The sequence below is a fragment of the Serinus canaria genome, chromosome 3 (genome assembly GCF_022539315.1).
Source record: "Serinus canaria isolate serCan28SL12 chromosome 3, serCan2020, whole genome shotgun sequence".
Lineage (NCBI taxonomy): Eukaryota > Metazoa > Chordata > Aves > Passeriformes > Fringillidae > Serinus > Serinus canaria.
This window is the reverse complement of record NC_066316.1, coordinates 47,050,164-47,066,090: the sequence shown is the minus strand read 5'-3', so window position 1 is coordinate 47,066,090 and position 15,927 is coordinate 47,050,164. Positions and strand designations below refer to the sequence as shown.

Genomic DNA, 15,927 nt, shown 5'->3' with positions numbered 1-15,927 from the left:
CCAGGTCTACCTTAGCAGTAGATATCTGTGACTTTTCTTTCAGGAAATTCAACACCCAAATTTTCACATGGTAAATTAAAAGTGCTTCATAAACATTGTCCATCCCAGTCTCTCATAATACAGGTCTGTATTCCCAGTTGGATATATCAGAGAGCCTTCTGACAGGCTGTGCAAGATGACAAAAAATTGGGTGGTCAGGTTTGGGATTGCTGTCTGGCCTTCCAAGTTACCTGCAATTGACTGGATTGGGTTTTGAGCTGTTTGCTATGGTTCTTTGAATCTGTGTTATGCGTATGAAGTAATGTGAAATCACAGGTGACTAGGTTTTGGGAGTTGGCTATAATATTTGATTGAGTAACATCAGTGAAATTTAAACAAATTCATTAATGTTCACCAGGCTTTAGTATTAGAGTAGACTTATTTTGAAAACTGACACGCACTTTCCTGGAAGAAAGATCCTGCAAAATCCTACTCAAAAATTTCTTCACAAAGAACAACTTTGCTGAATTTCCCTTATGAGTTCCTGCAGATCTTAAAGAAAAGCACACTAATCTCAGATTCTGCTCCCACATTTCTATTACTGACTCTGTTATCACAATGAATGTACATTTGGCTGAGCTGATACTCACTAGAATTTGCCAGTATCTGAATCCATATGTATTTTGTCTTAATCTGCTCCTAAGTGAGCCAAATAACTGAAACTTCCTTATTCCTGAGTACCATTCTTATATAGCACTTAAATGCATCGCATCTACATCTGTGTCATTATGGCTTTGTGTCATGGACTCACTCCAAATAACATCTGTTACAGTGTTGACACACAATGCATATTTTACAAGCTGTTTAAAAACATATTTACTTAGTGGACTAAAATTGTTTATCAGTACATACTCAGTCCCAGGAGAAAGTCTATTTTCTGTTCAAATTAAGATGTAGAGGGGGAGAAGCACAAGCTGGACAGTCCAGGGAAAGTGGTGTCAAAACAAGGCTCCAATCTGCAGACCTACCCCAATAAATTTCTAAAGAGTGAAAGTTGCATGTCAGATGTGATCTACTGTCACTTCAATGTCATGATGAGCCTCATCATAGTAAAATAGCATCTTAGGTTTCAACAAATGTATGTCAAATGTGTTTTGCCAACAGAGTGAACTAAAGGTGAGGCAGGAATCCTATACAGGGCTGCTAATCTGTCATTGTGAGAGGTGTCCCTTGGTATTGAATGAGCCAGTTTAGTAAATTGTAGGTATTTTGGTAACAGTTCAAATTTGACTCTGCTAAGACTGTGGAAGCAATCAAAGATGAAGGCAAAGTTACGTCATTAAGACATTTATTTTGGCAAGAAATAAATACTGCCATATTTGTGTGTGTATGTGTCTGATACATAGCTAGGAATGCTGTGGAATTTGTCAGGGAGACAGAGGAGGATGTGTACATTTTTTTTTAAACTCTAACCTTGTTACGGCATCTTAAACCTGTGCCTATACTTTGCTCAAAAGAAAACACCAGAGAAAAGTTTCTTATATGATAAATGTTAAAAGGAATTTCAGTTTGAAGTTCTTTCTTTTCTTCTCTCCACTCCAAAAAGAAAACCTGGCTATCTGCCTATGTCCAGTACTTATGTTGCAAAGTATTCCTGTGAAATATTTTCTGGAAAAATTTGGTGAAAACTAAGTGTTTTTTTCATTACCAGGACACTGTTGAAATTGGCACATCTACAGTTTGACCTACTTCTTTGGTTTTGCATCTGCTAAATAAATTCTGTGTGATTAAAACTGGCATGTCTTCCCTCATCAAAACTCCAGAACTTTAAATTTCATCCTGGAGTTCAGCTCCATAACTTTCTGTGAAAAATACTCTTTTCTGCAGCCACAGGAGAACTAGGTATTGGAAAACTGTACCTGAGAGGTACTTGTTTGGCTTTTAATACCCGGATGTACTTCTGACCTATTGTAAGCTCACTAGATCTGAGCGTCATATGCTAGTATCAGAAGAAAAACAAGAGAAACAGATCCCAGCTCCAGATTTTAAGGGATTGTTAGTGGGAACATCTGTGGTCTTAGCTGCAGATGAAAGAGAGAAACTTAAAATAATTATGAGTTTACTTACAGGATGTTGTCTTCTGTCTGTTGTTAACTAATCCCAGCATTCTCACTTCACAAATGGAAGGAACTACCTCAAGTTTATCCACTCAAAAATAACTTTTGAGTAATTTACTTCAAAAATAGTTTTCTTCCAATTTAAGTGGTTGATATCTTGAATAAATACAGTAAGGCTCTACAGGGAAACATCTTAGAGAATTACGAACAATGACAAGCATTGTGCTGCTTTTGTCCCCTGTAGGTGTGGAAGAGCACTCACTTGACAATTCTCCTATACTGGATGACAGATCAGCACTTTACTCTGGAGTTCACAAGAAGCAATTCTACTTTGACAGCTCCTGTGAAAAGCAGCCAGAGGATGACTCGGACTCACTCACTACTTCTCCCTCATCCAGCAGTCTTGATACATGGGGAGCTAACCGGAAGCTGGTGAAGACCTTCAGCAAAACTGATAGCCGTGGCCTTATCAAGCCTCCCAAGAAACTTGGGACATTTTTCTCTTACCCAGAAGAGGAGAAGTCCCAGAAAGTTTGCCGCTCCTTGACAGATGGGGAAATGAAGAAGAGCCTCGGCTCACTGAGCCATGGGGTAAGTACAGAAAGCATTTGCTTTTATGACAGCAACAGGCACAAGCACCATCTTCTGGTGTCCCTGGAGGAGATTCAGAGTGTAAGGAAGCAGATCCGATTGAAGAAAATGGATACTAACTATTCCTGTTCCAGAGCTTTTCTTTGCCAGCGCCCTGCTAGAAAAGGAGCATCCCCCACAGCTTGCGACCTGCAATTACTGCGGCACAAAACCAAAGGGGGTGGAGGTTGTGGCTTCCCAAACAGAAGGCTACGAGGGCGCACCTCTGTCAGCGAGTTCAATATCACCTATGTGGTGGAGAGAAGCCTGTACAGTCACCTCAACCTCTCACAGCTGGTGCGTCCGGTTACTGACAGGACCCTGAGCAAGGCCGACAAGCAGGACCTGAGGAGATGCCTGCTGGAGGAGGATGAGGAGGCCAAGAGGAAGTGGGCTGCCACAGTGGATCGCTGTACTAAAAGGGTTCTCTTGAGAATCCACCAAAAGTCTGTGAGTCAAAAAGTTGCCATGAAGGTGGTCTTCCAGTTTCTGTGAGGTTGCAGTGAACACTTTCTGCTTTGTACTTTTAACTAAAATTCAGTGCTTCTGCTTCCTTTGCCATTAGAAACTCTTAAGCGCTGTAATGCACGTGTAAGGGAAGAGCTTGATAAACTCTTGCCAGAGAAGAGTTTTGTTGAGTCTTCTGTTTCTGTGTACAGAATAACTCAGTGAGAGAGGGCATATATGACAAAATTCTGCTTTTTTAATTCACCTAGTGCAGAAGTAGAGATCACCAGTGAACATAGAAGGTTTGAGATGCTACAAATATGTTCTTTGTGATGCTTTGGAAGTCAGTATTCTTTTCAAGGGGTACCAAGATATGAACAAGATTTTCAGAGTAATAGAGAATTGTTATTCAGCTGAGCTCTATTTCTCTTCAGCTGTCATTGCCTTAAATTAGCCCTTCTCTTCTCAGATTGCATCTCAGTTCACTCACCCAGTCAGTATTGTCCCCTACATACACAGCTGCAGAAAGATAGAGAGTTTGGCATTAGGTAATCACTGCTTGCTGCTTACCACCACCCGAATTGTCACTGCTGCTCCTTCTTTCTAGCACGGAATGAAGGTGGTACCTTCCCTCAGGGCATTACAGAAAGGGAACAAGGGGTGGCCAAAAGAGGAAATTGGGCTTACAGTGAGAAATTTAAGTGATTTGAACACTCCAGAGGGATCCAAAGCTGCTTTCTGATTAAATGACCCAGTTTGACAGTTCCGTTAACCATGATTCTGAGTTTCCTAGGAACTTGCCTTTGGTGCCAGATATCCAAAGCTGAGCCAGCTAGTCTGGTTTCTAGTTGACAATATTCCCTGCTTTAGTGAATGGAAACAGCAGTGCACCCATAACATTAAGCAAGATATTCCAGTGAACAATGCAGTAGAAACAGCTTTCCCTCTTAATAACAGATTTTTTTTTTTTTTGAGAGGTCTCTGCTTAATTTCTTCTGATATAAGGTACAAGAGTGACAGCTGCGGTCTCCTTGAATAGCCTATGGGAGGGGACCAAGTCTTCATGGTTCACTTTTTGCTCTTCGGCCACAAAATACAGGGGGCTTTTCCCTACCCAATACCATGAGCATTCTCTCTTGGCAGCTTTACTGTTTCTTCTGCATTGACTGCTCACCCTGCCCCTCACAGGGTAGTTGTTATTGCTACAGACATTGTACTCAGATGTTGTTTCCTGTTAGGCTATTGCAATGTTAGGAGAAACCTTGCTCATCCTTCTGTGGGTTGAATAATAAGGTTATCTTGAACCAAAAAGCATACTTGAGATGTTCTAGAGATGCCCCATAATGAAAAATACCCTCTAAAACTGTCTTGGTAAATACGGATGACAGAAACAACTCTTGGATTCTTCTAATAAGTTAGTCTTGTCTCACCATAATAATTTCATTATGAAAACTATCTGCACTGGCCTTTGCTTAATCACAGAGATACAGAGATAAAGAAATGGACAGTGCTTTGTTGTTGTTGTTGAGGAGCTTCTCAGTCAGCTGCTTCTCCAGCCTTGTGTGAATGGGATAAATGTTGGAGCCCTGCTGCCCTTACTAACTTTTTCAGTGTACTTCCTGAAACCGCAGATAGCTGACAAGCTTCAACTAATGCCGCTCCTTCCTAGAAATGCTCAATGTTTGTTTGCTGCAACCTCAGGGAAATTGCAATGCCTCTGTATTCAGTGGAATTGGTCACTCTGTCTTGCCTTGCCATTCATTTTTGTCATTTATATTTGTTTCAGTGGCCTGGACATGCATGAAATTTTCAAATGGCATCAGTTTTTCTTTTCTCCCAGAAGAATAATACTTTTGATTGCATGGCCATTCCATTGAATATCCCTCTCCTCATCCACAGACCTTTTGTTTGCTGCAGGATTGCCAGGGTCCCTGCTGGAATCTGAAGATGGAAGTTAAATGTTAAATGTATGGGGAGGTCCATAGTGAAACAAGCAGCCTCAATAAGGTGCATTTACTCAGAAGCTTTTAGCCAACAGTTGTCTTAATCTGCAAGAAGACTTCTTTAGGAGGAGCTCTGGCTGGTTTGACAGACAAGTTTGCTCAGAGCAGTTCCAGATGTCCTCTCTTCATTGCTGGGATTACCATACACTGTAGGATTAGTTATAATGGTTCTTCACAGAAGGACCAAATTACTCCTAGCTAAGCATGCTGTGCTTAAGAAACTGATCTTATTACTTGTGGTTGGTCTCAAATGTTTTATAAAAACAATTTTTAAGACCTGTGCCATAGTCACATTGCCTTCTGAAAAAAAAAAAACTTAGAAAAATTCTACATCACAGCATTCTCTTTAATGTGCGTGGGGCCTAGACAAAGCTGGCTTTGAGTTCCACTTGAGTTGTAGTGGGTACAGAAACTGTCATCCAAGTTTATTGGGTGTAGCAGCAAGAAACTATAAATAAAACCTTTTAAAAGCTATTAAAACCTTTTAAAAGCTTTTAAGTGGTGAACAGGAAGAATGTTTACTTTAAAAATAAGATTTCTTATAATTGTTTATTAAGTGTCACAGTTTATACAGCTTGCTTCTTCCTAATAGATGAAGCGGGCTGGTAGTTCTCAGGTGGTGGGTTTTCACTGACTTACAATCCTTTGTAGGTCTGAGCCAATACCTAATCAATACCTAATTGATTCCTAAAGTGTCTTTGAAATTACTCTGTTGGGTAGTTCAGACCCTAAGAACTTTTAGTTCACAAGCGTTGATTTTCTGCCTCCTGTTTATCTCAGCTCTGACTCTGAAAAGAATACTTACAGCAGGCATCTGCCTGTCTTCAAAACCACACTCAGAGCCCAGAGCTGAAGTTGTGCAAGTTCATTGTGATGGCCATACCTTCATTTCCCTGCATTGCCTCATGAGACTTCTGCCAAGGCCAGTTACTTGAGTGCTGTGCAGCTAGTTGTTCATTGGTCAGGTTTTATTACCTCTTACAGAAAAAGCTGGAGGTGACTAATCTGGAATCAGCTGAGTCTCTGGGGACACAATGCTTGTGGATAGCTGGGCTGGGTTTTCCCTCCTCTTACTAAGGGCTTACCCTACTAGGCTTCCAGTGATTCCCTGTATTTCAGCCTATGCAGCTGTTCAGAAGGTAGGTTATGCAATGCTTTAAAAGATTTAGAAGATTGGTGGTTCTCTGTTTCAGTGTTGCTGTGGACTTACTTATGAAGACAGATGGGAGTGAAGAGATTGGAGTTGCCAGCACCTTGGAAAACTTGATGCATAAGATCAACAGTTTCCTCAGACCAAAAAGTCTTTTTTCTTTTTAAAAGAGGAGTAGGCAGTAGATGACTCAACAGCAGCAGACCTTAGGCCAAGGAGTTGTCTCTGGAAAAGAGAGACTCATATTGCCTTGCAACAGATTTCCTGATTTATGATCTCTCATCCCTTTGTTTGTTTGTTTCTTTCCATTTTTGCAGACATTTGTATTTCAATTGGTGTTCTCCAAACTGCAGATGTTCTAAGTGAGCTAATCATGGTGATAAAACTATCTATCCTTGGGTTTTTTTTTGCAGAGAACCTGTAGCTTTGGAGGCTTTGATTTGACAAATCGTTCCCTTCATATTGGAAACAGTTCTGACCAAATGGTGAGTTTGAGAAGGTGCAGACTTGAAATAGCATAAAATGAAATGCACAGTAGAGTTATAACAGACTGAAGTGTAATTTAGGTCTGTAATAATAGTTTGGGAATCCAAGAAAACAGAGCATCTTTGTTAACCTCAAACTTCCTTAGCTTTGAGAATAACATACCCGCCCATATCCATGTGTGTATAAGTATTTATATAAAATATGGGTAAAGAGGTGGGAGCAAGTGATCAAAGCACAGATCTGGGGGCACATCTGTGGGCTATTCTTACATCTGACTTCCTCAGAACATCACCCAAGGCAAAATATGTGCTTGCTATACTTCCTTGGTAAAAACATTTACTATTTGGAATGATGAGGTTAACTTCACTGAAGATCTGCAAATTATTTGCATGGAAGTCATTATGTAAGAAGTTCATTATTAGTTTTCTCATTGTATCTCAGAGCTCTGGAGTAGACCAGGATCCCATTGGGCTGGGTGCTGTGCAGTTGATCTCAGAACATTCTTGTGTTTAAAAAAAAAACCACATCTCCCCTGAGAATTAATTCCATTTTATGTTAGTCATGTTGATCCCACTGTTACTGTTGGTTGGCCTGTGGCCAAAAATAACAGAACAGAAATGAGCCAGAACATAATATCAAATGAAATTGTGAACATATTTTTTCCTTTTGCCCATATATGCATTTCTTTTCTGTTTCAGAATTGGATTTGATAACCTTCCTAAATTGTCAACCATTGTCAACCTGGTCTAAATTGTCAACCATTTTGTATGCCAGCCAACCATTATATTATTTTTTATGTCAGCTGGGGTTTTGGGGCATGTTTTTGTTGCCTTATTTTTTTTAACATCACAAATTACCCCTAAATTTACTAAATCTGTGGGTGGTTAGTTTAGTCATCAATTTTCAACTCAGCAAACAAATTAACTTCTGAACTTAAACATAGATACTTGTTTAGATCAGATTGGTTTTAATATAAGAAAGTGTGAAGTCTAGATGTTATATTTATCCCTGGGAGCATCAGAAGTGGGAGGGATGCAGTGCACTAGATCAATACATGTGGATCAAAGCAGGTTTTTTTTCTTGAAAACATACAAGTCCATTCAGTAGAACTTTTTTTTCAAAAAGGATTAGGTAAAAAGCTGACATTAATTTCTGGTAAAAGATCAAAATTACCAAGGAAGTTGTAATTATTAACAATTTTTAAGGGGAAAAACAACAGATTGTAAGAAATGAAGTATCAGTTGAATCTCAGAGAAACTTTTTATAAGAGCTTTGATGAAGTAGAAAACATACACAAATGAAAAAGAAAAAAAAAGATAAATCTTTAATGTAAAATATACTACATTTATTTTAGGGTTTGCTATATTCTTGTAGTGAAATTTAACCAGTTCAGAGACCAAACTCAGTAGTTAATCTCTTTGGCCAGATGGATTTTGGTCCTTTTTTGTGCTGTGATTTTTGGTGCACCCTTTCCGATGGAGGGTGCTGGAGAACATCTAATAGAGCTGCATTGCTCAGTGGTTCCTGAAACAGAGTAGAACATAAGACCGTATTTAATGTCCTGCCTGGACAATCTGAATAAGGGCTGAATCATGCAAGTTTGGTGAAATGTCAGCTAATCCATGTTAACTATGTACTTGTGATGCAAGTAAGTACTCAGTACCTCAAGCTGGTTTAGAAAAGTTTAAATGAATTCAAAGCAGCTGGTCTTCGTCATCCACTATATAGGGACCAGCTAATTTAGTTCGTCAGTACCCTGTTGTGTGCCTTTAAAAAGCAGTGCAATTTTAACCTACCATGGTTGATGGATTTAGTACTTTTTTTTGTGGTGTTTGGGTTTTTTTGTTTTTTTTAGGGTGAAAAGTAAAACCACAGAGGTTAGCAGAATGCCAATCTGAAAATAAAAAGTAAATTTAGGTAGACAAATATAGATATCCACATATATATATAAATACACAGACATATATTTGGCTAGTATCTCAGAGGTACCTTTGTTCCTGTTAAACTCTTTGTAGTATTGAACAACATGAGCCACAACTACTGTTGTGTGTCTTGTTAGAATGGCTTAGCCTGAAACATAGGGTTTTTCTATCAGATCAAATACTTACTGAAATTCAAAGGATAAAGGCATCCTAACAGTCTCCAGCACATCCTCACACAATACTTTCACAAATCAGGCCTTAAGAGTAAGCAACAGTGGACTGCTACAGTGGTTTGCAGAAGGTCTCAACAGTGAATTTGAAACAGGCAACAGGGCAGTGTACTGTTGTCCTGTGTCTGCCTGGACATCTCTGCAATAACTGCTGGCTGAGGGAGAAAATGGCTCTTCTATTTTAAAGGCTTAAGCCCTGATTTATTTTGCAGGGCAAAGAAGGAGACTTTGTTTATAAAGAAGTGATCAAATCACCCTCTGCCTCCCGTATATCTCTGGGCAAAAAGGTGAAGTCTGTAAAAGAAACCATGAAGAAAAGGATGTCAAAAAAATACAGCAGCTCTTTGTCTGAGCAGGTATGTAAGGTCTGCAGTGGAATCCACTTAATAATGGGGAAGTGATAATCAATATTGATTCTCACACATCAAGGCATCTCTGAAGAAATTTCTAACAAGATTATATGGTGTGACTTATTCCTATGTTCTTATAAAATCCTTCACTGTGAAATGGCTTCCTATAGATGCCAGTACCATGGAAAATGCACTTTCAGATTTTCATTTAAGTAGCTCATCAGAAGTCTATCGTTGATGGCATTACACACCTCACTCTCTATTTCCATTTCTTTTCTATAATAATTTATTAGGGGAACCAGTCTGTGACACAGGGTCATAGTAATGCATTTAATCTGCAATTTACACCCTAGTTTAAATTCCCAGCATAACTTCACATGTACACAGCTCTTCTCTGCTGTTACAGGTCTCTTCTCCATCGTAGCTTGCCCTGTGCTGCAGCCCATTAAAACAAAGGCCCAGTCTAGTCAAAAAGAGGCATCTGACAGAAGATTTTCCTATTATTCTTTCATTACAGATTTTTATTGTCTATTCTTAAAGGCAAACCTGAAGTACATTAGTTCTAAATTAGACTTTGAATTTCAGTGGCCTAGAAACAATTGCTGTCTTTTTCCCTTTTCCTTTAGTGGAGTGTCAAAAATCTTCGGCATTTGTTTAAAACCGGGCTCTCCACTTGGATTGTGTAAGGAATAGGTTGGAGAGCCGCTGGGAAAGCAAAGTTCTTCCTGGTTAACACCGCCCCCCAGTGGGCTCGCACCGCTCGCGGGGGATGCTCGCAGTCATGGGAAATCTGGAGTGGAAGTTTTGCTCTTAATGCAAAGCCTTAGTGCCTGTAAAAGGAGCACTTCATAACATTCGGAGTAGCAACCCCAAACTGAAGAATCCAGAGGCACCAAGAGAGGCAGAAATATGGCCAGTGTTATGGCATGCTCTGTGACTATGGAATTCATTTCCTGTAGGACCGTTTATTAGCCATACTTATTCATAACCAGGGCTGTGCTACACTTATGGTTATTTGAACTTACAATTAAAATATTTGATTTGATATTTATAAAATGATCGTTTGGTATCTGTCTGGATTTCCAGTGTCCCTCTGCAAAGTCTGCCAAAGAAAAGGGATCCTTTGAGAAATTCCTTTACAGTGATTTAGCAATACTTCTGCTCTCTGTCACTCTTAAGATTGACCTCACCTCTGAAGTCATAATGCTGGGATGAGATTTTCCTAATGATTCTGCAGCATGCAAATAATAGTGTTAATCTGAAAGTTTTATGGCCATACATCTCCACAGAACACTCTTGTATGCAAGCTACAGTTCTTTTGTTTACAAACATTATGGCACAGCTGTTTTAGATTATTTATAACTTTTGGGCATCATGATTCAAAGTCTTTCCAATATCTCTTTCTGCATGCATTAAACAAACAAAAGTTATGCTGGCCACAAATATCTTCTGCTTTGTTTTAACTGTGCTTCACAAAGGCTGACAGAATTTCAGTTTAGGAAAGACCCTTTTGATTTTCTGTAATGTTTGAATGAAAAGAAATTGTCTCAACTATTGTACACTGTAGCAACCAGGGCATACAAATAGCAAAATCTTTTTATATTTATGCTTATGAGTATTTGTACTATACACAGGCTGCATTTTCTAGCTAATTCTTTTTTGTTGTTGTTGTTCTTATAGATAAATGAGCAATGATAAAAAAATTAACTGAAAAAACCCCAAAAAGATTGCTTCATGTCTCACTTGCATTGTCTGATTTGTATGTGTTCATCTTTATACAAAATTCTGATTCAGAGACCTGAATTTGGCACTAGCTGTTTTGCAAGTACTGCTGGTAAAAATATAATGTGTCATGAAAACCTTTGAATTGAAAGTTTTGCGTAAGGTTTTTGGGTTTTTTTTTTGTACTTACAATGCTAGCTATTTTAGACTGGTCTGTTTGCTCCCATCACACTATCATGCCTAATAAAGGGGAGTTTCTACCGCAGCTGGGTACTGCTCAAGTAGACAGAAGTTTTCAGCCTGTCTGATAAAGAGCAAGAAAACAGAATCTTTTTCCTTGGAGGTGGACAAGCAGCTCCCGTCAGAGCCTGTGTTAATTTCTCAAACTCTAAAGGTCCAATCCCTTTCAGGAGTCCAGCCCTGGGATTGTGCCGGGTTCCCCGCAGTCACCACCACCAGACACTGACTCCCTGGACAAGCCCAAGCTGAAAGCTGGTGGCTCAGTGGAGAGCCTGAGGAGTTCCTTAAGCGGTCAGAGCTCAATGAGTAAGTTCAGTTGTGATTGTGTTGCTCCATTTCTGTGGCTTCAGGGAGCAGAGATCTCCACCGTAAGCAGAGTCAGAGAAGGTCAAAGCAGAAGCAGTGGTTAAAACATGGAAAGACTGATGGGTTAGTCATTAGGGATTTGCAAAGAACTGTAAGTTCTTTAGTGCAAAGGCAGGGGTTTTTTTGCTTTATGTTTATACAGAACTCTGAAAAAATGAAATCCTGCTTTCTATCTACTGGGTCCTGCTATTACAATATAAATATTGTAATATAAATGTAATGTAATAATGAACCTGTTTACTACTGATCAAGTAGTAAACAGGCTCATCTTTCCACTGGGTTTCTCCTGAGCACTCCAGAAGGGCCTTCCACTATCCCTTGAGAGAAACCTTGAGTTTCTCTCATCAACTAATTAAAGGAAGAGTAGTAATTAAAACCTCTCTGTCTCTACAAGAAACAGCCTAAATGGAACAGCCACATACGCGATGTGAACTTGCTACACTATTCACCAAATTTCTGGGCTTGAGAGGGATTCTGGAACAGCCTTGCAGGTTTCAGAGCTTATTTTCCTCACAAACTTTTTGTGAGCAAAACTGCCCAGAAAGATGTCATCAATCTTTTGTGACGTGCCATAGATGAGACACTTGTTAAACAGCTTGGTTAAATATTGAGGGGGGTGAATTCAGGAAAGCAGGAGTGCAGAGTAGATTTGCTAACTCTCCCATCCACATGTGTGTGTAAGAAGTAGAGCATTTGAGGGCTTTTAACTTTGATTACCGTGTTTGGGAAAGAAGACCCATTTTCTTTCTTGTTTGTGAAGCTTCTTCACAAAAAAACTATTTTGTGAACTGATACAATGTCTCTCACACAGGTGGTCAAACAGTGAGTACAACAGATTCCTCAACCAGCAACAGGGAGAGTGTGAAATCAGAAGATGGTGATGATGAAGAGCCTCCTTACAGAGGACCTTTTTGTGGAAGAGCCAGGGTTCACACTGATTTTACTCCGAGTCCTTATGATACAGATTCTCTGAAGCTCAAGGTACCAGCTGTATTTGTTTTTAAGGAGTCAAACATTTATTTTCCTAAAATTAGGACCTTTTTACAATAACTGTAGAATTCCTAATCTTTCATGAATTTATATCTGTTTTTGAAGATCTTTAACCTGTCTTCAGCATTTAAGATTTCCTTATATAGCAATTATAGAACTATAGCAAAATGTTGTAGAACGTAAGTAACTACTAGTGTTTCTCTGCATCCATGGAAAGACACTTGTGTCTTTAGTTTCTGGAAAATTAAAGGTGTGCCATGAACTTATTTCCATTTTGCAAGGGTTTCGCTTGAAAGATTGGAAAAATACTTTGTCTGCCACAATGAAATAATCCTCAATGGAAAAATTTTCAGAACTCTTGGAAGAAATGTACATGCACCTGCACACAGTGTCTCTTAAAGGCATTTTAGTTAATATAACTTGGTTTGAGTTAATATTGAATTACTTTGCTAACTGAGTGGTCACTGCCCTTTAATTTTTCTGGATATCAGCTCTGATTATTTTTAGTTATGCTGTAGTCACCTCAAACTATCTGACTCCTTACATTCATTACTTAAAATTCCAGAGGCAGCTAATTCCTATGAAAGCAGATGTATGTAAGGTAATCTCTTGAGGCATGCAAAAGCAGTTGCATGTCCGTTTCTTTGTTATGGTCAGGAGCACATTAGGAAAAGCAACTTTATTGGTTCCCTCTGCATTGGCTTCCTTTGCTCAGGAGATCTGATTTGAAATTCTGCTCATACAAATTCTGCTCAACACTGAGTGCACTCTTGTTTGCACAAATTTCAGGTAGTTGCAAGCATAGAGACTTTTGTACCAAACAGCACTGATGCTCTACAGAGATGTCAGCAGATTTGTGAATCTGGACAGTTGGGGTCCATTCCAGGATCTTTTGTTGACTCACCTAAGTCCTTTTTCTTCCATTTGTAAAACAAGTTTAATCAGACATCTTTGCAAATGCTGTGGTTAGCCTTTTGAAAACTGAAGTGAGTTGTCCATCCCATGTACATGGAATGCAAGTAGGTGCATTTGCTTAAATACCTGTCAGAAAGCTAAATGGCTTTCGTACTTCTTTGGTCTGCAGAAAGGTGACATCATTGATATAATCAGCAAACCCCCCATGGGCACTTGGATGGGTCTGTTGAACAACAAAGTTGGCACCTTCAAATTTATCTATGTGGATGTGCTAAATGAAGAGGAAGAGAAGCCGAAGCGGCCCACCAGGAGACGTCGAAAAAGCAGACCACCCCAGCCCAAGTCAGTTGAGGATCTCTTGGATCGCATCAATTTGAAGGTCCAAAGTCTCTCTCTCTCTGCTTACCCTTTCACTTTTTCTTGCAGGAAGGGGGCCACACCTTTGAAGTTGTTTGTTTCGGAGGCTACACACTAGATTCATAATCCTAAGGATTGTTACACCGCTTAGCAGAATCAGGTCTTAGCTGCAGAGTGAAAATAGCTGAAGTGCAGAACTGCCTGTCAGGCTTGATGAAGTGCTGCAGGCTGTGAGTCGTGTACACTCAGACACCGTAAATTGTTGCACAGTATGACCACAGGCTAGCACGCTCCAGAGGCAAGCAAAAAGTGTAAAATAACAGCAGTTATCCTGTCTTTAAAGAGGACATTTTTTCCACATTTCTATTCAGAAGTGCTTGGGATAAATTGGTGTGGCTGTCATTCACCGTTCATACTTGTGCCCTCATACAGAGCCATGCCCCATTGTGCCTTCAGGTTGCATGATACCCGGGCCATCTAATACACTGCATTCCAAACACAACAGTACGTGCATGGTTCTAGTTCTGGCACAGCTACCTCCCTGAACTCAGAGCAGTTTTCATGCAAACTACAATGCTATAATTTTGCTGTTGTGCATTGGTTTGCACTTACTTAACTTACTGTTTTTCTTGTTGGTTGCAAAAATCTCTTTTAGTATCTTTATTGACAAAATAAGTTGAGTAAATATGTTGTCTTACCACTCATTTTTTTCCCCTTGTGCAGGAGCACATGCCCACTTTTCTGTTCAATGGTTATGAAGATCTGGATACCTTTAAACTTTTAGAAGAAGAAGATTTGGATGAACTGAACATCCGAGATCCTGAGCACAGAGCTGTTCTCCTCACAGCAGTGGAACTTCTTCAGGAATATGATAGTACGTGGGATGTTTGAGGTTTTCTGTTTTACTAGAGCTCTGCCAAGAACCTTGTGAACCCCTTAAACCAGAAAACTTGTTCCAGGATTTTGATCTTTTTTTTTTCCCTAATATAGTTATTTCCAGGGCAATCCTGTGTAATGCTAAATTTTTGAGAGATGACGTTAAGACTTCTTTTGTTCTGCTGGAATTACTCTGTTCACATAAACCTTCCCACCCAACTTATTTAATTAATATCAAGTGTGAAACACATAACGATTTAGAATACTGATGTTTAGGAATAAATCCTGAGATTACCTACTTAAAGTAGGAGGCTGAGACATAGAGAGTAGGAAAGAAGAAATTTCCAGATTAGAGGGAAGAGATTAAGAATATCAAGAGTTCAAAAAGTCAAAGCCCAGATGGCTGTGGAGAAAGTGTAATGTGAATAAATTTCATCTGCACATAGTTTTGGTTCTTGGACTGTTAATTGCAGGATTGTAAAGGTAGTTTCATGTTGTGTACATGACAACACAGCAATTTTCAAAGGGAGCAAATATATCAGTCAAGTGCAAAGAGTGAAATGCAGTGACCCACCTGTCTATGTACAGCAGTGCAGTTTTGCTCACTGAACCATGTGGTCTTGGGCAAGTGGTTGCAAAGACAAGGAAAAGTGGAATAAGCCATGGCAGTAAAATGCAAGGGTGTCTTTGTTGCACAGGCATAAGCAGAGCCTAGCTGCAGCAACATAAGACAGGAGTGAATTTGTCCTGCCTCCCCAAGTGTCGGTAGAAGGTTGGTATCCACCAAGCAGAGTCAGTGGAATGGATTGTGTGAGGGCATTCTCAGCTGCTTCTGTGCAAATTCCTATGTTTTAGCTTAAACTTCCATAGCAGCTATTTAAACAGCTGTTATTAACTGGGAAATGCTTAATTCAATTACAGCAATATGTGTGGTGAATATCTTTAGACAGTGCTGTGTGGCCTCTGTAGTTTTCTTCTTCATTTCCCAAAGAGGCATCCACTCTTTCCTTGCCCTTCTCTAGCTACTAATAAGGTTGCAGTTACAGAATTTGTTTCTTTTCACTTATTTCGGAGTAGCTTTTTGTCACCTAAGATGAGCTTCTTTTTATTATTTGCAGACATATTTAGAATGCTAAACTTCCCTGAA

At 39.5% G+C, this 15,927-nt stretch overlaps 1 protein-coding gene across 10 annotated transcripts in view; it reads left to right on the top strand.

The window, feature by feature from the left end:
* The window catches only part of LOC103818534 (SAM and SH3 domain-containing protein 1), a 530,071-nt gene that overhangs the window by 500,162 nt on the left and 13,982 nt on the right, over nt 1-15,927 (top strand). For all 10 annotated transcript variants that reach the window (XM_050973008.1, XM_050973007.1, XM_009092874.4 and 7 more), the window contains 7 exons: nt 2,341-2,687; nt 6,740-6,811; nt 9,177-9,320; nt 11,447-11,582; nt 12,454-12,623; nt 13,717-13,926; nt 14,628-14,778. In XM_050973008.1, coding sequence (XP_050828965.1) covers nt 2,341-2,687; nt 6,740-6,811; nt 9,177-9,320; nt 11,447-11,582; nt 12,454-12,623; nt 13,717-13,926; nt 14,628-14,778 — 1,230 coding nt within the window. The remainder of the gene's footprint in view (nt 1-2,340; nt 2,688-6,739; nt 6,812-9,176; nt 9,321-11,446; nt 11,583-12,453; nt 12,624-13,716; nt 13,927-14,627; nt 14,779-15,927) is intronic.